This window comes from Callorhinus ursinus, unplaced genomic scaffold (genome assembly GCF_003265705.2).
Source record: "Callorhinus ursinus isolate GAN/ISIS: 27379988/994484 unplaced genomic scaffold, GSC_fseal_2.0 scaffold36, whole genome shotgun sequence".
Classification (NCBI taxonomy): Eukaryota; Metazoa; Chordata; class Mammalia; order Carnivora; family Otariidae; genus Callorhinus; species Callorhinus ursinus.
In genome coordinates, this window is record NW_027397098.1 from 3,512,499 (window position 1) to 3,534,765 (window position 22,267).

At 50.2% G+C, this 22,267-nt stretch overlaps 1 protein-coding gene across 7 annotated transcripts in view; it reads left to right on the forward strand.

Moving 5' to 3' along the window:
• Positions 1-22,267, forward strand: part of FRMD4A (FERM domain containing 4A) — a 595,336-nt gene that overhangs the window by 495,301 nt on the left and 77,768 nt on the right. For all 7 annotated transcript variants that reach the window (XM_073879886.1, XM_073879884.1, XM_073879883.1 and 4 more), the window contains 4 exons: positions 4,852-4,935; positions 10,200-10,265; positions 10,562-10,619; positions 13,290-13,376. In XM_073879886.1, the coding sequence (XP_073735987.1) occupies positions 4,852-4,935; positions 10,200-10,265; positions 10,562-10,619; positions 13,290-13,376 (295 nt within the window). The remainder of the gene's footprint in view (positions 1-4,851; positions 4,936-10,199; positions 10,266-10,561; positions 10,620-13,289; positions 13,377-22,267) is intronic.

The following is a 22,267-nucleotide window of genomic DNA, read 5'->3' on the forward strand; positions in this document are numbered from 1 at the left end:
TTTTTTTTTTAACATATAATGTATTATTTGTTTCAGGGGTACAGGTCTGTGATTCAACAGTCTTACACAATTCCACATACCCTCCCCAATGTCTATCACCCGGCCACCCCATCCCTCCCACCCCCCACCACTCCAGCAACCCTCAGTTTGATTCCTGAGATTAAGAATTCCTCATATCAGTGAGGTCATATGATACATGTCTTTCTCTGATTAACTTAAAAAACAAATAATCCAGTCAAGAAATGGGCAGAAGACGTGAACAGACATTTTTCCAAAGAAGACATCCAAATGGCCAACAGACACGTGAAAAAGTGCTCACCATCGCTCGGCATCAGGGAAATCCAAAGGCAGATGCTTAACAGACTGAGCCACCCAGACGCCCCTCCTGCATGGCTTTTAAAGATCAGCAAAGAAGGGGCGCCTGGGTGGCTCAGTCGTTGGGCGTCTGCCTTCAGCTTGGGTCATGATCCCGAGGTCCTGGGTTGGAGCCCGTGTCGGGCTCCCTGCTTGGCAGGAAGCCTGCTTCTCCCTCTCCCACTCTCCCTGCTTGTGTTCCTGCTCTCGCCATCTGCTCTCTCTCTCTCTGTCAAATAAATAAATAAAATCTTTAAAAAAAGAAGCAGCAAAGAAGAAAAAATACACAGCTTCCCTTACTAACCTATCTCAGAGGTTTCTAGATTCATTGTACCATCGAATAAAGTTGTAGAGACGCACAGTGCATGTCTGAAACTTCAGTCCCCGTGATTCCAAATTCAGAAATTTGCAGGTTTTAGACAGTGATTCGGGGTATTCCTGCACACCATGTCAGGGTCTGGGGGGCCTCCGGGAGCCCTGTCTCTGACCATGCCTGTGCCAGAACATGGATATGTGCACCAAGTGGAACAGAGAAAGGTCAAACATTGCCTTGTGTGAAAAGTTTAGGTTTGCCACCAATTGGGTTAAGAAATGTCCGTTTCTTAGAGCTTTTCAGACTTGGGAATTGTGGGTCATAAGGACTCCTTTACTTATGAAGTCCCTCCCCCTGGGGAACTTGAGCTTCATGATGGGAGGCATGGAGACATTAGTGTGACACGAGCATCGTGTTGCCTTTTCTGAATTTCAGGGCAATGCTCCCTAGTTAGTGCTCTTTAGTGTTTTAGTACCATGTGCATCAAAACTCCTGGATGCAGGAAGAATTCTGCCACACTAAGCACGTTCTCTTTGCCCCAGATTTGTCCCGCAGATTATGGACATCTCGTTTAACCCAAGGAGAATCTCCTGAAAAAGTATTTCCTCGTTTTTTTAAAGGAAAACAAGCCCAGGTGGATTTTGCTAATTTGCTCTCAAATTTGATTTTTGCTTCCTTGACTTTATGGTGTCGTAGTTAAATTTGTTGTTGCTGTTATTCAGGCAAATTCCCCGTTTGATGTATTCCTAGAAATCTTAGAAAGTTTTTTAGTAGATCACTCAAACTTCCTATGTTTGATGAGCAGTGTAGGTGGTAGAAGAGAGACCCATCATCTCAAAAGGCCCCCTAAACCAAAGACTGGCACAGCATCGGGAGTCCCCTTTTTTGCTGGCAACATTAATAACTACCTAAAAGTTTTTAATAGAATCTGGTTAACAGAGCACATGGGTGGCTCAGTCATTTAAGCGTCTGCCTTCAGCTTGGGTCATGATGCCAGGGTCCCGGGATCGAGTCCCTCATTGGGCTCCCTGCTCAGCGAGAAGTCTGCTTGTCCCTCTCTCTGCCCCTCCCCCTGCTCGTGCGCTCGCTCTCTCTAGCTCTCTCTCTCTCTTTCAAATAAATAAATCTTTTAAGAAAAAGAATCTGGGCACCTGGGTGGCTCAGTTGGTTAAGCGACTGCCTTCGGCTCAGGCCATGATCCTGGAGTCCCGGGATCGAGTCCTGCATCCGTCTCCCTGCTCAGCAGGGAGTCTGCTTCTCCCTCTGACCCTCCCCCCTCTCATGTGCTCTCTCTCTCTCTCTCTCTCTCTCTCATTCTCTCTCTGAAATAAATAAATAAAATCTTTAAAAAAAAAAAAGAAAAAAGAAAAAGAATCTGGTTAATGTTTAAAATAAGAAAAACTTTGGTTTTATTCTCAGTTTAGCAAATGACTCTCCAAGAAACCATTTTTCTTTCTCTAAAAATGAAACATGAACTGTTTTCAGGTGTCTTCTAAGTTGGCATTTATCGGGTGCACTGAACTCTGGGGGAGATGTCCAAGTCAGTGGAAGATCCTGAGAGAGGAAGCTGGGAACTTCTAGCATATTCGTTAGGTTTTAGCTTCTCACACCTCTGGAGATGGGGTGACCAGGTCTCCCAAAGGGGCAATTATGTGATACACGGCCACAGAGCGGGGCCAGATCATTCCACAGCGCTGACTACCTCTAAGTTAGTGCAGATGTTTACGGACAGCAGAAAGGCAAATAGAACATTTCTACATAGTTGTCCTTTGGGAAGGATTAAGAGCCATGGATCCCTTCCAGAATGTAATGGATTTGGACGGGCTTCACGCCTTAGTGATTTCTTGTTATATTTGTCTGTGTAACCTTGCCCTGGGGGAGAGCTGGAGAAGCCCCTGCAGTCTCCAGCGAGGAAGTCAAGCCTGTGATTGTCATCGGGGAAACCTGTTTGCCAACAAACTAGTGTTTGGTGGGTAAGACAATCCCTTCCTCCTTGAGCTCCTTCCTTCCCCAAATATACTCTAAATGGGATGAGTGTGAGTAAACCCAAACTCCAGCTTCAGCTTCACTGCTTCTCCCACAGCTTTGGGAGTAAAAGTTCATCCCCAAAGAGTGCTTTTCGATATTTACAGAGACTCAAATCCCTGTTCTCAGTGTGCTTATACTTAAACAGGGGAGAGGTAAGCTCCAGAAATTCATCATTTGGGCTCTCCAGTGTTTGGTGAACTGAATATTTCACACTGTGCCTTCATAGCGTGGGAGTAAAAATTTCAAACCCTGCTTGGGAATTGAATTCTCCTGAAACGGGGAGCTTCGCTGTTTGAAAACCTCCAGGGACTAACCATTACCTACTGGATGCATTTGAACTCCCTGAGCCTGGTATTGAAGGTCCTCACAATTCTGTGCCTAATCTGCCCAGCGGTTGGCCTTATTTCCCCTCACCACCGCCCCCCACACACTCCGGTCTGTCTTCCTGTCTCAGCGTACCTGCTGCCACGCTCCACTGTGTCCCCCCAAGGAGAAGAGGATATTCCTAGGAATACAGACCCTGCCCCAAAGCTTGCTCTTCCCCAGGAGCCCAGGGGGCTCTCTTTCCTCTGAGCTGTTGAATTCGTTGAGTCAACATGATCAAACGCTACCCTCACTTACATTCAGTTACCTTTCTTTTCGCATGTCATGCCTGCCCACTAACTTGGGAGCACCTCTTGGGTGAGGACTGTGGCTTATCATTTTTGCATCCCCTGCACTACCTTCCCTACAGCAGGGGCTCCCCAAATACCTTCAGCTTCTTCGTGATTAATTGATAAATCCTTGCCTTACCTCTTAGGTGACAACAGTTGAAATACTTGGATTTATTGATTCAAACAGTAGCAAGTTGAGCCTTCCGGTTGGTTGGTTCAAAGCCAAGGACTCACAAACATCGCCCGCACCGTTTCTCACTCCACTTGGGAAACGCCCTTTCTGCGAGCGGCTGTGTCCCCAGCCAACATCCATGTGTTTGTCACCACATCGATGAACTGAAAGTATTGGAGTGGTTTTGCCCAGTGGCACGGGGTATCCAAAGGGGAGCTGCTGATCCATTGCCGAGGACGGCATTCCCCTCTGGGTGGGATCTCATGGAGGGCGCATCCTCCGGTGAGCAGCATGGGTGTTGGGGTGTTTGCTGTGCAGATGCCGCAGGGGTTCCCCGTCTGTGACTGTGCTTTTCCTTCCTCCATATCTACTTACCAAACTCCTAACTCATTGCTCTTCTGATGTTATTGCCCAGCGTCCCAGTGACCAAAATCTGCCTTGCTTTGTGTGAGCAGCACAAAAGTTAGAACTGAGGACCAAGGCAGGCTCCGTGGGGTGAGCCCCTGCCAGCCCCGCAGGGGCCATGAGACGCTTGCTGGACCTCTAAATACCAAAACCACCCCAGGGCCAAGGCCAGGGATTGCCTTTGGAGGTAGAGTGGGTACAAACGGCAAATGCACTGGCCCAGTGGGGCTGCAGGGCTGTTGAGTGTGCGGACTGGAGTGAAGGCTCTGAGGAGCACTGGGTAAAACCCAGAAGAGTTTTAAGTGTCCTTCAAACCTGAGAACATGTGAGTCTATGGGGAAAAGGATTTCTGGTGCCAGGACCTCCTATGAGTATCAGATAATCCACTTCCCACTCTCAGAGTCATTTCCAGGCCTTGTCAAAAGCAAAAGTTATTTATTTGTCATATTTTGGACAACAGTTTCCAGCATGTGGTCAATCCAAGCCAAGAAAACCAGCATTGGGTGTCAGCAAGGGAAACAGCTCTCAAGGGGAAGCAGTCCATTCTCGGAGGCCCTTGAGCCCCTGCCAGATCCCTGGGAGCTTCTCTGGTGACCCTTCTTCTCTCAGATTCGTTTGCCACTCGGGGGACACTGGGTCTGTGTCCCGCTCCATGTAGCGGCCTCCTGTGAACAGTCTGCTCTGCCCTGTTCTGCACCCCAGGGGAGAGGGCCACTGGGCCCTGCACCCTGTGTGTTCTCTTTCCTCTTTATTAAATTAAAACGGAGCGCCCCTTCCTCCCCCTGCACTTTTCATTCAAAGGGAACAGATGTGGGGTCTCTCAGCCAAGGCTCCTGGGTCGGGTCAGATCCCAGAGTGCGCGGTGGCTTTCTTGGACGGAGGGTGAGCCATTCCTTGGCATTCTCTGTCCTCTCCCTCTCTTCCAGCAATGAGGTGGTGAGGAGTGACTTGAAGAAGTTGCCTGCGCTTCCCACTCAAGCCCTGAAGGAGCACCCTTCCCTGGCCTACTGGTAAGCTGCGCCCCCTCCACACACCCCTCAGGAGCAAGCCTGCCCCGGGGCGCCGGGGGCTCGGGATGGCCGAGGGTCAGGCTGGACCCCAGCCCGACCGACTCCCATCTTGTCTGAGCGGCTTGGGCCTTGGTCAGACCATTTCCCGCATGTATTTAGATGTCATGGTTTGCGTGAGACCTCCCTTTTCTATTTTCTTTAACAAGAGGAAAAAAAAAACCTTCTAAAATTTCACTTTAGATGCTTTGCAAACTCCTTGGAGACCCTTTCATGTGCTGCTCGAGTTTCGTACTGGAATCCTTGTCATTTGATGACAGGATGTGTGAGGTTTTGAGATGTGGGAGGACTACTGGGTTGTTTTTTTTTTTTCTTCGCAGAAGAGAGAGATTGATTCTTTGATTTTCCTACAATGTTTCATATCTCCTGATTTGGCTGCCATGTAACATTCCGCCCTAGTTATCTGTCAGGCCCTGAATTACTGATTCTGAACAAAACGGGCATGTGAAAGTGTCCCGGATTACGGTTCTGGTCACAGTGGAGCGGGGCCTGCGTTCCTGGGTGATGTGCGCAAACTGTGCTGTGTGCATGGGCCCTGGTTGCTGCCCACACCCCGACAGGCAGCATGCCGTGTCCCTCATGTCCCTTCTGACTTGCTGTGAGCGTTGACTGCTTTTATAAACAACAATAATAAAATAATAAGAATAAATAAATAATAAAACAACAACAATAATAATAAAAATCGCAGAACAGATCAATCCTGATCAGTTGTTATCATGTGACTCTCCTAAGCACTTCTTTACTCTGCTTTATGAAACGTACGGATCGCTAACATGTCATCGCCTCTGGACACGTTTGCGGTCAGCACACTCGTGGCTCAGCCATGCAGGTGGCTCTGAGAGACCCCTTTGGCTGGGGTGGGGCATGCTTCGAGGGCATTAGCCGGATGAAACTCCAGTGCAGAAGTCAGTTCGCCTCAAGAGACCACGTGATGGGGCAGTGGGAGCAGAAATGAGAAGCCGAGTCCTGGGGCAGAGAGCTCCCTCCAGGCTGCTGGCCCGCCCAGTCTCATCTCTCTGAGCTGTTTTTTGCCATTCGTCCTTTGCTAACATAGGTGTCAATATGCTGTGGTTTTATAGAATTATAGTCTGCCCCCCCAGGACACTGTGTTTAGCGTGCCACTGTGCCTTCTTCCGGCTTGGCTCTCTGCACGTGGGAACACCAACAGAGGACACTCCTGTTCCCTTGTTCCTGGAGCCCTGTGGCCCTCTCCCGGTCCCCTACGCTCCCGGGGCCTCGTCTTCTGTGTCCCCCCCCCCCCCGTCCCCCTAGCTGATCACGTTTAGGGAACCAATAGCGAAGGAGCTAGAGACACAAGACTATAACTCTGAAGACCAATAGTTCCTCCACCAAGGGGATGTATTCGCCGGCTGGGGGCTGTGACGTTGCTGGGTTGTCTGGGGTTAAAGTTGCTTCTAGCCTAAACCAGCCCCCAACCATCTCCTCATTCAGTTGTTTCCAGACATTTCTTATACCCCGTGCTTACCAACTCATTCTCTCTCTCTTTCTCCCTCCCTCCCTCCCTCTCACTCCCTCTCTATCTCTCTGTGGATTTCTCTTTAATCATCTCCACATTCGGCTCCACGCTCACACGTTATTACTAATACAGAAATGCCTTCCTTCATGTTCCTGTCTTCTCTTGTGTCAACATGAACATCTTCGTCTTCACCCACATCCATACCTAACTTGCCAGAGCTTCCCTCCATCTCTGTGACCTGGCCAGGGCTTTCCCTGGGCCTCAGGTAGACCCAGGGGCACACTCACAGAGAGGATGCAGAACTGAGGGGGGGCCATTTTTGAAGCGGGTGCCCCCAGGCTCCACAGCCCGGCTGTATACAGACAAGCCAGCAGCATAGACCATCCCGTTGATTCATTGCTAAAAAAAATCTTATTTCACTGTGGTTGGCTAGTTGTAGTTGGCCTTCATATTCTAGCCTACTTATCTGGACTTTTAAAAAAGCAGAGATTTCAGGAAGGGATGAGTGATGTTCGTGCTTCATAGAGCTGGCAGCCAAGCATGTTCAAAGGCGTCCCTTGGCCTCAGCATCATGCATCTCTATGAGTAACCATGACCCCTTGTTGGTGAAGGAGACCTTCACTTGCCCTGACATCACAATCTCTATCCAGCTGCCTGCATCTCTGATCATCCCCGAATGGAGGACTCAGATTTGCAGTTCTTCCAGGCTCTCCTGCTCTTGCTGGCCTTCTTGGATGTGGCAGACAACCGTCAGGCCAGAATAAGCCATAGGGAGCCCATCCACACTAGCCAGGAAAGGCATTACAGCCTAGAGAGCGAAGCCATGGGTTTTAGAATCCCAGCCACGTTTCTGAACAGTGGGGTAATGACAGCTCAGGGAAGCTTGAGTTACTTCTCCGCTGCCTAAGTTTCCCAGCTATAAAACAGAATTAGCCATACCAACCCAATCCAGACTGTAATTAAGAGCGGAAGTAAGAAGTCACATGATGCAATTAGCGAATAGTGAAAGGTACATAATAATGTTGAGTAATCGTGCCGTAATCCTTTCTGCTAATTTTCCCCAAGCGTGTAACAAGCTTGGACTTCTACTCCACGGGATTTCCCTATTGGGAGGCATCTGAGGCAGAGGTTAGAATTATGTGCCCTGCATATTGAATGGAGCACTGGGTGTTATATGCAAACAATGAATCATGGAACACTACATCAAAAACTAATGATGTAATACATGGTGATCAACATAACATAATAAAATTAAAAAAAAAAAAAAAAGAATTATGTGCCCAGCGCCACAGAACAGAGCTGTATGAGGGCCCTGACCTGGATTACTCTCCAGGGCCAAGTTTGCAAATGCCGAACGCCCCCCTCCCACACACCACCCATACCGGCTATGCCGGGGCACCAGCCTTTACTCCAAAAAATCACTGCCCACTGCAGGCAACGGCTCCCCCAAGACAGGAAACCATATCGCCATCCCCATGTTTCCTCCTAATCCCCCATGCATTTCCTGGGCCCCTTGCCTGTGGAGAGATGATCTCACTGAAAGACTATGGCTATGGCGAGGCATAGTCAGCCTTAATCACCTGTCTTTTTCCTTCATGCAGCACAGTGTCCTCCAATTAGTGTTTTGGGATTCTCTTTACTCCGGCTGGTGCATTTTTTTATAGTTATTCCACTGAGTCCCTACCACAGCTCTGGGGTCGCTGGGAAACTGCAAAGCTCAGCGCCCTTGAGCCATCTGTAAATTCCAGAGGAAGTAGGGGCGGGACTGGGGGCAGAATGGGTTCTCAGTCAGCCTGGCCTGTGTATGCACAGGATGGGCCCATGGTGTTTCGATTGGGCCCAAAGAAGTGGGAAGAGCTGAGGAAGGAGAAGCCAGATATCGTGGCCTCACCGATGGAGGAGCTCCAGGGAGCAGTGGGGGTGGCGGAGCCTGCAGCTGTCGGGCACTGAGAAGACATTTAGTCGGGAAGCAGCTAAACAGCTGCCTACTGGTGTTTCTGACTTTCCCTGGTGTTGGTCTGAGCCTCGACCGTGTAGCTGGGAAGCTACAGCACTACACTGATTTCGATCTCCCTGGCCCAGCCCGGGGATTCTCCCTCCCAGAGCTCTGAAGGGAATCGGCTCAGATCTACACTGAGTTGCTTGAGCCTAGACCCAAGAGTTGACCTCATAAAATGCTAGATCCTATGGTAGGAAACATGCCAACGCAGCCGTTGACTCAGTGCGTGGGAGGAGAGCAAGCTAGGAGAGCAACCCCCGAATGTCTTGACATGACCCTGAAGGTCTGGTGAGGTGGGGTTCTCCCCAGGCAGGACGCTGCTGGAGAATTCTCTCGGGAGGGGGCTTTCTCACACTCCAAGTAGAGCGTCCAGGGTTGCCAGGGAGCCAAGGAGAAACAGAACTGCACCTGCCCCTTTGCGAACAGAGGGGGTCCAGACCCCATCCAAATGACTCTCCAATGAGAAAAGGACTCCTTGTAGCTAGCCAGTTCCTGTTCTGGGTGTTTGTAAGGACACTTGCTTGTGAAGAGTCAGATGATCGTACACACACCAGATTTCAGAATACTAAAATGAAGAGATAACCATTAAAGATTAAGATAATAATTGGCAAATCAATAAATGACCCCTGAGTAGTAGTTAGTGAACATATAGGACACATTACCCCCCAGAAATGGCCTTTTTTTTTTCCTTAAAAAAAAATGGCGAGAAAAGGCTTTAGATCAACTCTGGGATGCTAAATAATAGGTACTAAAGGCCAACCAGGGATCTGGAGGGTTCATCCCTAGGGCTGCGTCCTGCCACACCACCAGGAGCCTACTAGCCTGACGTGAGGGAGGCATAAGGCAGAAGGTAGAAAAATGGGGCTCCTGGTGGTGTGGCCGGGTCACAGAGGCCCAGTGTTTTGGACTGGACTTCTCAGCAGGTGGGATGTGCTTCCCCTTTGACTCCCCAGGTGGGTTCTGTGCTTCCAAAGCCAGCAGCCATCGCTCCCTGGGCACCAGAGTCACTTCTCAGAGAGTCTCTTTATGCCCTCTGCCCTGTCAAAGAGCCATTTGGCTGGCCAGTGTCTCCCAAGGCACGAGCTGGTCTCTTGTTGTTGTAGAAGTAAGATTTTAGGAGATCAAGGAGTTCCCAGCTCACTTTTCATAGCTGGTTTGTTTCCCAGTGCTTCTCTGGGCCTTTTATTGTCTTGTGGTTTGTGTTAGCCAGACCCAGATTCCAGAACTTTCCCATTCTCCTTGGAAGCCCTCAACCCTGATCACTAATTCATAATAGGGAAGCCGTGGACGTTCTGTTGAGGTCAACATCTGCTGGCCCACCCCCCCCCCCCCCCGCCCCGCCACCGTGAGGCCCTGTGCACACAGGATTCGGGAGTTGAGGAGGGCAAGGAAGACATGTGGGCACTCAGAACATCCTCCCTGATCCCCAGTCTCCCTCCCGTCCCCCGTTCTACATCCCGCTCAGTGACATGCACGCTCACTGCTGCTTCCTCACCTCACATGGTAGCATTTCTTACAGGGAGCTGACCCCAAGGAAATCTGTAGCCCGAGCCACCTCACTTAGACTGAGTTCAGAAATGCCATGCAGGACAAATCATTTCTCCAGGAGCTGTTGGCTCCGTGGAGCTTCTCTGGAGATTGCTCAGGCTCGGAAGAAGTATCTCCATTAGGTGGGTGCTGGCTGGTGACCTAGGGACCATATATAACAGAATCTTTGTCTTGTAATTCTAGCGAGGATCGAGTAATTGAACACTACAAGAAACTGAACGGCCAGACCAGAGGTCAAGCAATTGTAAAGTAAGTGGCCCGTCCCGGTGCCTGTGAGGTTGTGTTTGTGTGTGTTCACACAGCATGTGTCACGGCTGTTTGGTTCTGCTCGCAAAGACCAATCTCCGGGGGGCAATGAATGGTTCAGGGTCATTTTCAAGTAAATCATCACTCCGAGAGCTTTGTCATGCGTGCACGCGCACACACACACACACACACACACACACACACGTATATGATTCCAGTTCTGCCGAATAACCACCCTCGTGTGTGTGTGTGTGTGTGTGTGTCTGTCTGTCTGTCTGTCTGTCTGTCTGTCTTTCCAGCTACATGAGCATCGTGGAGTCTCTCCCGACCTACGGGGTTCACTATTATGCAGTGAAGGTAAGTGACAAGCCTGCCCTTAAAAAAAAACACAAGCAACTCCTCACTTTTTTCCTTTTTAATCTGACTGAAGATGTGGTGGGGGGCTGGAGGTGGGCGTGGCGGGGGACTGGGTCCGGAGGATTGTGTGCTGGGGGAGCGGGGGCACTGGAACTTTCCCCTGTGTAGGAAGACTTGATGCAGTTTCTCTTCAAAACTCATGTTCCCTCCTATAAAGTGGGTATAATAAATCACTACTTCCTTTTAGACTCAGAAGAATCCTGGGAGGTCGGGACTGCAGAGCTTCTGGGTGTGGAAGTCCAGTGGAACATGGACCCTATTCCAAACTCACTTTAATTTTATCCACAATGCCCCTGCCTGGGATTCCTTATCGTTGGATAGAATAACTATATTCGAAATAATAGATAACGATGTCCTGGTGCGCCCTTATCTATGCTGAGAAAGGATAATTTTCCTCCCTCCACTTACCCCAACATGAAAAGTACAAGTCCTTGCCCAAAGTCCAGCCACAAAGAGCAGAAAATACTCCTGAATGCAAGATGGTTTCCCCCAATCCACACTGAGTCTCTTGCTCGTTGGCCAGTTTTTTTCCCCATGTTTCCATCCAGCTGTATTTTTAATTCCTTTGGGCCAGAACGTGCTCCGTGTTTCATGTATCTTTGTGTTACTCATGGCAGCCCGCACAACACTTTGCGTAGCCTTGGTAGGGTAGATGTTCGGCTATAGACAGAGTGGAAATCTTGGAGCAGAGACTTCATCCGGTCGTTTACTTGTGTAAATGCGTGTCCCATCTCTTTGTCAGCCCCGGTGCCTGACAAAAGGTAGCTTCTGATGTATGTGCTCTCTGCCTTACAATAAAACTTGAGAAACAGGCTCTTTTACAATCTGTGAGAGCAGAGCAGACCTTGTGATGTATGCAGAGCACCAGAAGTGCATGCATGTTTGGCCCTCGGAATCTCCGGGCTTAAGCAACTGCGCTCCTACTTATTCGGAGAAAGAGCAAGCCCACACCAACCGTCTCCAGCCTCGCCAGTTGGTGGCCCCGTGATGTCACAGATGCCGTGTTCTATGGCGTGGTGACCACTGTACCTGGTCACCCCGGAGCTGCGGTGGCCTTGAACCCCCCCGCCCCTTGTGCTGCTTTCTGGAACTGTTGCAAGACACATAGGCACTTCCCAGAGACAAACATTTTATACCTTAAAAAAAAAAATGTGTAGGAAATCATATACCCTGAAACTTTTCTAAAAATTCCAAATGTATTTCCTTGCCCTTTTTTACCTTTGCGCCTACCTTAAGATAACTCATGGGTATTTGAAAAGCATGAAGCCCATTTTGAGTTGCTAAGACATTTACAATGGGGTGAACTAGATTATTCATGGTGTGGCAATTAGGACAAATGTAGGGGGAAGGCTGCTTCCTATGCCCATTCGGCTCCTAGCATTTGGGTGCTGTAATTAACAGCTCAGAGTCATCCCTACCTGAATGTAGGATCACCGTTTACGATCTGGTGGCAAGAGGTCTCTGTTAAAGGAGTAAAGAGAGGGACTTGGTGTTTCTAATTCAGGTCTTGAAAGATCTAGGCTTCGATTTTGCTACTTTTGTCTGACAGCATGAGTCACTCAGTCCAGCGGATCCCTTAAGATGAGCAGGACCACCTGGTGGCCCCTGCCATTGGCCTGCTGGAGAGATGGGGTGGGTCCTGAATGGAGCAGGACCAACCCTTTGCTTTGACTTCTTTGTCTTTAAAATTGGAGGAATCTTAAATGCATATTACTGAGTGAAGGAAGCCAAGGTGAAAAGGCTACATACTGTGTGATTCCAACGATATGACATTCTGGGATATGACATTCTGGACGAGGCAAAACTGGTTGCCAGAACCTGGGAGGGGGAGAAGGGGCGAGTTGGGAGAACACAGGATTTTTAGGACAGTGAAGCTACTCCAAATGATATTATAATGGTGGATACACATCATTATACATTTGTCCAAACTCATAGAGGATTCCACACCAAGAATGAACCCTAATGTAAACTCTGGACTTTGGGTGACCATGATGTATCAATGTAGGTTCATCAAGTTATAAGAAATGTTCCCCTCTGGTGGGGATGTTGATAGTGGGGGAGACTCTGCAGGTATGGGGGCAGGGGTGTATGGGACTTCTCTGTACTTTCCTCTCCATTCTGCTATGAACCTCAAAACTTCTCTAAAAAAAAAAAAAAAGAATAAAGTCTCTAAAAAATTAGAGGAGTCAACTTCTCCACGGTCCCTTCTAGCTCTGATAGTCAATGACAGTTTCTCGGCTCAGAAGGTCATTTTATTAGAATGCTCTCAGATGTTCTGTTGCGGTGAAACCTGGAGTCTTAGAAGGAGGACCAAGAACAAGGCATTGGTCACTTACTCATGAAGGGGGGCGGGGAGGATCACGGTGTGCTGCTGGTTAGGAACAGAGCTGGGTCCCCACCCCAGGGCATGTTGCACGGCACCTGTTCATGTAACTAAGCATCATCTGATGATGTGGCACATCTGTTAAGGTGAAAAGGAGAGAGGTGGGCTCCATCCGTATCAAGGGATTTGTATTTTCCTCTGTTATCGCATGAGCCAGGAGGCCTTCCCTTGGTTCCCATGTGTGTTCTCCGGCCCTGTATTTACCTGCCCTCCTTTCGGTGCCCTAGGACAAGCAGGGGATACCGTGGTGGCTGGGACTGAGCTACAAAGGAATCTTCCAGTATGACTACCACGATAAAGTGAAGCCGCGGAAGGTAAGCATTCTCTCCTCTGTGGGCGGACGGCTCACAGAGAGAAGTGAGTAAAAATATTACACCGTGCAGCCTCAGGGCCTCCGGGCTCACCAAGCCCCTGCTAATTTGAGTGTATACAAATTACTCCACAGTCCTCCAGTCTGAGTTCCCGGGTAAATATTTTTTCTCCCGGTCACTAGGGAAACCTGAGCTGTTACAATTTTTTAAGGTAAGGAGATGGGCCCAGCTCTCCCAAAGCAGATGGGCAAAAGGGCTTTGAGGGACTGTCCTCTAACTTCGTTTCCTGGCCTGGGAGAGTGAAGGCTCCGTGCACTTGAGAAACGGAGGGAACATCTCATTTCAGTCCTGAGGCCAGTCTGAGCTTTCCCAAAGCTTGTCAGTGCGCTTTGTTGGTTTTTTGTTTTGTTTTGTTTTTGGGGTGGGGGTTTGGTGGCTGGGAGCTAAAAGAAGAAATTGTAGGTCAAAACAGGGTGAAAAATAAAGAAGTGTCAGAGGCGTTCCTGCAAGTATGCAGGAATTTTGATATTCCTATAAATATTTTATGGCATATTTTATGGCATAAATATTTTATGGCATATTAGAAGTGATCAGAAATCTGGAAAAAATAAGGTCATTTGCCAAAAAAAAAAAAAAAAAAGGGAAGCAGAGTGGGGTCTGCAAGGCCATCATAAACACAAAACAGAATGTTTGAAGGGGACATGGTGCTTGACTTTTCTCTGTTTTCATTTACACACATTTTTCAGACCAGAACAAATTGAAAAATTATAATGGAAAAATATCTCTGGGCTAGCGCTGTCATTCAGATCCTCTGGCAGAGAATAATGGAGAAGAGGTATGCAGTTCAAGCCCCGAAATACATATGAAAAGTCTATCAAAAGCACACTTGCTGTGGGAGAGAGAAAGCAATATTGGTCCATTATGTCATTCTGGATGGCTTTCCAAGCTTCTTTATCCACGAACGGGATGGAAATCCATGCTACATATCTGAGCTTATCGTAGGCTGTCTGCTTAGCATCTGCCTTAGCCAGCTTCTTTATTAAAATGATAGGGGGAAAAAATGGCCCTTGGCTGGGGAGGATTTTTACTCTGTTGATCAGTAAGTCAGTTAAGTTCAAAGAAAAGATCCTGAGCAAGTGAGGGGGGTGCTCTCCCTTGGGAAGAGTGCAGTAGGGCCCTGGCTGTCCAGGGGCACATTGTTCGATGGCTAAATCCCAGATCTCTCCAGTTGCCACTCTATGCTGCCAGACGTGCATTGGGCCCTGTGTGATTTGTTCCTTCTGTGTTTTTCTCAGTCACAGGGTCTGTGCTTCTTCCACACTGTCTCTTTTCTTCCGGTTTCCCCTCTGCCTCTTTCCCACATGGCCTTTGTATGTTTCTGTGCCTTTTTTTTTTTTCCTTGCATGGTCTCTTTCCTCCTTCTTTGGACATCCACTCTCCTCTCTTTGCAACTTGCCTGGCCTTTTTTCCTGCTTGCAAGAGCTGAGAACCCTCCTAGATCCTCTCAGGAAACCCTGGTTCCAATCCCTCCAGCTCCCAATCACCGACACTTGGTGGAAGACCAAGGCCGATGTGCATAGCTGCCAGTGAGCAGAGTTTGTTCAAATGCAGCAGAATTCTGCTCTCCCTCTGGGGGTGGAAAAGACATGCTAACATGTATTCTTTGGCATTTGGTTTCATTTACTAATAAGTGTAAGCTGGCTTCATTTCTCTAATTGAGGTACTAATGAAGATTACAGAATTAATGAGCACCCAATAGACAGGAAACTCAGGGCGGGCACATTGCAGGGACTCCATCAGTTGTCGCTGTTCTGTAGGACTCTGTGACAGGCTTCAGGATCTGGAAAAGTACGAAGCCAAAGGTGTGGATAATCAGCCATTGACTGAGAGGATTTACTGTCATTTGTTGAGTTTATCCAGGTCAGCAAAATAAAAATGTTAAAAGGTCAGGATATTTATTCAGGCCATTGGCTGTACTCAAACCGAGTTGTTATGTAAAATAACTGATGTTTCTGTGGCCTCTGAGGAAGTAGTTACGAGGTGGGGATGGGGCAGAGGGAGAGGGAGAAGGGGGTGGAGCAGAGGGAGAGGAAGAAGCAGACTCCCCGCTGAGCAGGGAGCCTGACCCCAGGACTCAGATCATGACCCAAGCCAAAGGCAAAGGCCCAAACAACTGAGCCACGCAGGCGCCCCAGTAGTTGAGATTCTTGAGTCTGTTACTAATCGAGGAGCAACGAAACCACCAAAGTCGCTGTTCATTTGCTCATTCAGAAAAACGTTTATTGCATACTTGTTACGTGCCAAGCCAAGCGGAAGGTGTAGAGGTACAGAAGATACAACCCAAGGCCCAGCCAGGCCCTCAGGGAGTGAAGCGTATGATAATTGCTTTGGTGTCCCCAACTGCTCCAGGAGAGCTCTGCGTGAGGGTCGGTGTGGAATTAAAGGAGAGTCACTGGGTTTAAGGAGGAAAGCAAAGTGTTCACAGGCGGCAAAGTGGGAGCAGGAAGCATGGGGCAGGCGGGCGTGTAGGCGTGCATGGAAGCCCCTGAAGGGGAGCAGCGGACCAGTGGAAAGAAGCACACAGCCCCACTGGGCTGGAAGCAAGGGGCAGAGGAGGCCAGCCAGAGAGGAGACTGACGAGGCCCCAGAGGGTAGCTGGGGGAGCCCTGAAGGGTCTGTGAAGGGGGTTTCATCTTCGAGGCAGTGAGAGCCACCAAATATTTGACGCAGAGGAGGGGCCATATTGGAGTCTCACTGTCCTAGAAGCATTGCTCTGGCAGCGAGTGGAGGATGAGCTGGAGAAATACACAGCAGAACTTGCAAACTGGGACGTAATTACAGTGGCATAGGCCAGAAGTGGCAGGGGCGCAGGGTGTCAGTAATAGGGTGATGTTTAGAAGGTCGGTGAGATTGATCGGTTGTATGGGGCCAGAAGGTGGCAGTCAGAAGATGCTTCCCAGCCAGAGTACGGGATATAAGGGCAGTTTAGGACATGCAGAGTTTGAGGCGTGATGGGACATCTGGGTTTGCTGTGACAGGTAAGCAGTTGGGTATTCAGTGGGAGCTCCAGAGTGTGCAGAATTTGCAAAGCATAACTGAACCAGAGACTGAACGGGCAGTGGAGAGGAGATGGAGAGGGAGTGACACTTGGCACACCAGAGAAATTTCCAGTAGCTGTGAGCAGACTTGGGCTGGGTTCCCCACCGTGACATTCACTGTGTGACGGAGGCGGGACCAGGTGGCGCAGCCCTGAACCCGATGACATTTGGGGAGCCCTCTTTAAGACATGAATGGACAGATTGCACAGGAAATAAGAATAGTCCTTTGCAAGGGCTGGAAGACGAAGAGATGCCTGAGTTTCATTAGCCCGAGGAGTGTCCTTGTCTGCAAAGACGCGGGGTGGGACCTGCAGGAAAACCAGACCTAAACTGGAGCCATGGTTGAGGCACGGCGGCAGGAATGTGGCAGGGAGCCTCTTCCTTCTCACCCCCAACATCAACACCACCGTCGTCGGGAAGAGTCTGTCTGTTACGTGGAAGGCACCCGTGAGTCTCTGGGGACGCAGGCTGCACTCCTGGCACCTGAGCTGCGCGCCCACGGATCTGTGTGGGCACGCTACTGCGGGCTGATGCGGAGTCACACAGAAAGTGCCCGAAGTCAGTCTGCACTGCTCCAGGCCGGCCTTCTGCAGGTGCCACAGCCGCCCGGCTCCACTCTCCCCCGTCTCTGGCCCAGCCAGTTCCCCAATGCTGCCGGAGTTCGAACTGGAAGCCAGCTGTGCTTCCCTTGCAAACTCGCGGAAGGTCAGCCCGGCTCTGCAGGTATGTCTGGCAGCGCCTCTGCGCGCGGGGAGAGCCGCAGGGCCCCAGAACCCAGGGTGCGAGGCAGCCGGCTCCTGGGAGGGCGGCCTTCCAGCAACACCACGACCCCTACTCAGGGCCCAGGCTGACGGAGCTCCACCACGGTAGGCCCCCAGCGCGGCTCAGGAGACTGGGAGTGGCGCCCAGTTCTGTGCCTGGAGGCCCTTCTGTAGCAACAGCTGCACCTCCAGCCCCGGCAGAGGCCCTGCCTGACACTCTGACCCAGTTACTGCAGCTCAGTCACACACAGCGCCATCCTGAGAGCCAACATTCAAGTAGAGGCAGCGACAGGCTGAGCCTGCTGCCTTTCCTTCCGACGGCCTGGAGGCATCCTCTGGTATGCATCAGCAAACCATCCACACAGCCAGAGGAACTCAGAAGCCGCCCGTGAGAACCCACTCAAGTGTTTCCATATGATCCACTGAAAAAGGGGGGGTGGGTAGCTGATCGCTGTCTGTCCAGAAATGGGTGGGACCCTGGCTCATTCCAGTGTCTCTAGTTGGGTGCACTTTGCCATTGTGGTCACAGAGTCTCCCCTAAATTGCTTAATCATCACTCTGAGCCCCTGATGGCTTTGGGTGACATGGAGTAAAACATAGAGTCCCTCACGGGTGGAGTAGAGAGAACATGGAAGTCCTTTCCTAATCACACGCTCCTACCTGCTACCTGAACCTTCTACACAAATGGGCTCCGGCTTGCAGAAGCACAGCCCCAAATACAAGCCGTTGCTGTTTATCAGGAGAAAATCAGGAGAAAACCAGCTTCTTTGTCCTCAGGGCACACATGTCAGGAGCAGCTAGACACGGGACACCTGAAAAGGGTGTTTTGGCTTTTGTGTATGTTCAGAAGCTCAAGGCCAACTTCAGAAGTATTTTTTTTTTTATTTTTTAAGATGTTATTTATTTTGAGAGAGAGAGAAAGCATGCACATGAGTGGGGGGGGGAGGTGGTGCAGAGGGAGAGAGCAGACTCTCCTGCTGAGCATGGACCCCCCCCACCCCCACCCCCGACATGACACACGGGGCTTGCTCCTAGGACCCCGAGGTCATGGCCTAAGCCAAAGCCAAGAGTCAGAGGCTCAACCACCTGCGCCACCCAGGTTGCTCCCAGAAGTATTTTAGAACTGCATGTGCAGAAGAATAGCCCACCAAAAATTAAAGAATCCACAAATAGAACAAAATCAAAATAGAAATCTACAATACATTCACATATCCCAGAACACGAGCCCTTGCTTGCATTTATGAATTCTTTTGAAAAGCTCGGGGAGTACCCCAAACAGTATCCAAAGTTAAGGGATCCAAATTTGTGACATGCTCTTAAATATCCCACCACAACCTCTCAGCAAATCCTTCTGCTTCTCCCCTTTCCCCAGTGATGTGTTCGCTCCCACCCTGTGCCCGCCTCCCACTCCTGAACTCCAAGATGTTCACAGTAGTCAGAAAATAAAATCTTGCAGCTGCGGAGATTATCTTACCCCATTTCTCCTAGCTACGTTTCATTTTTGCATGTGCACGCCTGTGTAGCAAGGGGGCGCTGCCTAAGGAAGAGGTTCTTGATTTGACAAGTTACCCTCCGTCCTCGTGGCCTCAGGGGAGAATGAAACACGGTCACACTGGCGTTTGGGCAGTTGAAGTCGATCTTGAGCTTCGTCTTAGTTTGCATTATGGCCAAACAAAGAGATCTAATGCATCAAAAAAAGACTGCGTGCCAGCTATGTAAAGGGACTCTAAGTGGTGATGTGCCGCGGACATCATTTGAATGAACATTTGCATGAAAATTACATGATAGATCTTGAGGAGGTGTTGGTTATTAACTCTCAAGGAACTGGGTCACACGGGGCAGAGATGAATAGGCTGGATGAAATCTGTCCCATCGGTTTCTCTCTTTTTGAGGAGGACCTTGCATTCCTTAGAGCAAAGCTGAGAAAGTCTGAAAGCCGGATCTCTGGGACAATCTGTCCCTTCTTGGGAGCGCGAGGACCAGAGGTGTTGCGACACCAGGCTGTCCCGCGCTCAGGACTCTGCTCCCACCCGGTGCCACGCTGAGCTGCTTCTTTGCCATGCTGCTGTAGTTGGCGCTCCTCAAACCCGTGGACACCCCAGCCACGGAACCCTCAGAAGCCATCATAAATTACAAGAGAAAAGGCTTTCCGAGTGGGACGCCAGGAGGGTGCGAGTTATCCTTCCTGCGGGCTGTGTCTGAGGCTTTAGAGAACAAACAGCACGAGACACATGGCTCCAGAGCCCTCCCCAGAAGGGATGTTCCATATCTGCGCCTCATCACTTACGGCTGCGACCCACAGACCAGCCTGCATCTGATGAAATCTGCCCACTGGGGAGGAATGGCAGCGCGCTCTTTGTTACATAGTCAGCAGACAGCATTTACTTATTTATTTGATATGCAATTAGGGGCGCTTTTATGTACACTTAGATGCGCAATTAGGAGCCCTGTGGGGGCCCCTCTGAGACATTAGGAGGAGGAACCGCAGTAAATGGTCTGCCCCCTGTCCCGAGCAGCCAGTGGGGCTTACTAGGGTTCCCGAGAGTAATTCAGAAGCAGGGGCATTAGCTCGGGGAATTGATGCATTACTGTCACCTCCCCAGATTAGTAAAGATTTTTGATGATGAGACAGGAAGAGAAAATAATATTTACAGGAAATATTCCATTAACTGTGAATTGACTCCCAGTGGAGCTAGCCTGCTTCCATTATTCAGCCATAAGCGCTCCATTAAGTGCACTGCCGACTTCTTTTTCAGCTTCTGTTTGGATGTACTTGACTCATTTTCGGGTTGCTGAGCCCTCTGCCTTGGCGGGCCCTGGGTGGGTGCCTCCCTCAATTCCACTCTCTGTATCCCTCTTGGACACCACAGCCTGTGCACTGTGCGGGAGAAGAACCCCCACATCATGCATTTTGCATTCTTCAGCCTTTGCTCCTTCCCAGTATTGGATCAGAGGACCTCCTCTGGCTGCCCCCTATCAGTTCAGAGATCTCCCTTGGCGCGGAGCCAACCCAGAAGGGTGCAGGGAGTGTAGGCAACGGGCCCTGGCCGTGGGTCATCAAGAGGGGCCTGCTTCAAAGCCGCAGAGCAGGGCTGCTGGGAGGGTAATGGGGGTGGGGGTGAGGGGCATAGAGCGTTACCAGAGCCTGCCATCTGAACTCCCCAAGAGAAAGTGGGGAAAAAGCAATGGTCTTCTAAGGAAGTTGAGATACCCTTCCCAGAATATCAATACGAGACCTCCTGTTCTCAAAGCACCAACACGAGGCATGGCTGAATTCTCTGTCTGGAATGGGAATCACGGTTTCTCCTCCTGCACGAGAACCGAAGTCACTGGAGCTTCGGAACTTCCGTCGAGGGCGTCGGATTTGAAATCCTCTCCGATAAAACGGTCCCCATTTGAGGACTGCCTCTCGTGGGCCAGGTGCTGCTCTAGGGCACGAAAGAGGCCCCTGCTCTCCCAGCGTGTACGGCCCAGTGGGGACGATGGTCCGACGATGACATGAAGGCAGTCTGCAACACACGGTGTCAGAGTCTTCAGTTCCAGGAAGACAACAAGTCAGTAAGAAGAGCGGCGGAGTGGCGGATGGTGAGGAGTGGTCTCTCCAAGCAGGTGACATTGAAGTGACCCTCCCTCTGAGAAGGGGCACATCCAGCTCCCTGGGAAGCAGCGTCAGAGGCGGATTCTCACGCAGGAAATACTCTGGTCAATGCCGGTGGGAAGGGGAAGGAAGCAGGTCTACGCAGACAGGGAGGCTGAGCTATGATGCAGTCTTGGACCAAGCATCACCCTGAGACGGGTGGGCCGAGCCTAATCCCCTATCACCAGAGGCAAGGGACCCACAGGGAAGGGGTCATGACCTTGGGCAAGGTGGCTCCCTACCGTGGAGGGCGATTCCCAAAGAGAGGATGAGTCCTTCAGTCCGGAAGGGAGAGGCTAGACAGTAGGGCATGGTAGCTTTTATAGCCGTGGTTCTCAGAGCGTGGCCGTGGACCAGCAGCATCCACCCCGGGAACCCGTGAGAAGTGCACACTCCACGTCCCTGCCTGAGCCATGCGCTCAGACGCTCAGAGGGTGGGACTCCGCACTCTGTGTCCACAAGTCCTTCCGGCATATTCAGAAAAGTTGTGATAACCCAGTCACTCTGTGGGCCTCTCTTCTTGTATCTGTGAAATGGAGACTAAGCCATGAGATAAGAGTCTGATTTCCTCCATCTTGAATGTTTACTTCTGAGCTGTATCTTCTCTCTAAAAATGCTGTTGCCCTTGACGTTGCAAATATCGGTGGCCTCTTTTATACTGGGCCTGAGCGGCAGAATTGCCGCAAAGAGCAAACAATCTCTCTTCGTTAAGAGGACTGAATTTTTTTCTTGGTCATTGGATATGGGAACCCAAGGTCCCTCTGTTCCCACCAGTCCCCATGAAGGCCATGTTGGAACCTAGTCCTGAGTTATCCAAATCTCCAAGGACAACCGCTTGTATCTTGTTGCATTCTTGTTGGAACTGTCCCAACATGCTGGTGTCAGACTGTCACTTTTGCAGAAGATGATGTCTGTAAGCAGAAAATAAAAGCATTGCCCCATCCAGATCAGTCATCCTTAGAAAGAAACTGTCATGGGAGAGCAGTTTCTCGGCAGCGCTACAGAAGGAGAGGAATGTAATTATTCCTTTAGGAGAGGCGGCTCCAAATCTCTCCTGGGGTCATCTGCTGGAAGGCACCTCTTGGAGGTGGGTGCACTCTGCCCTGAGGATGCCACCCAGATGGTCCCCAAGGGAACTGTTTGTGGGGGTTAACCTCCAGGCCTGGCACAACCCTTTGGGGGTATACCACATTCCTGTTCCCACCTCCTACCGTTAATTTTAGCAGGATAGTCAAGACAACTAAGTCCTAGCCCTCGGGTTACAAGACGAGTCACTTCTCCAGGCCGCGGATTCCTCATCAGCAAGGCGGCTAACATAGACAGTCGAGACTCTTGAGGTGGGGGAGAATCAAGAGATTAGAAACAGAGAATGAAGCAAGGGGCGAGCTTGTCGTAAAG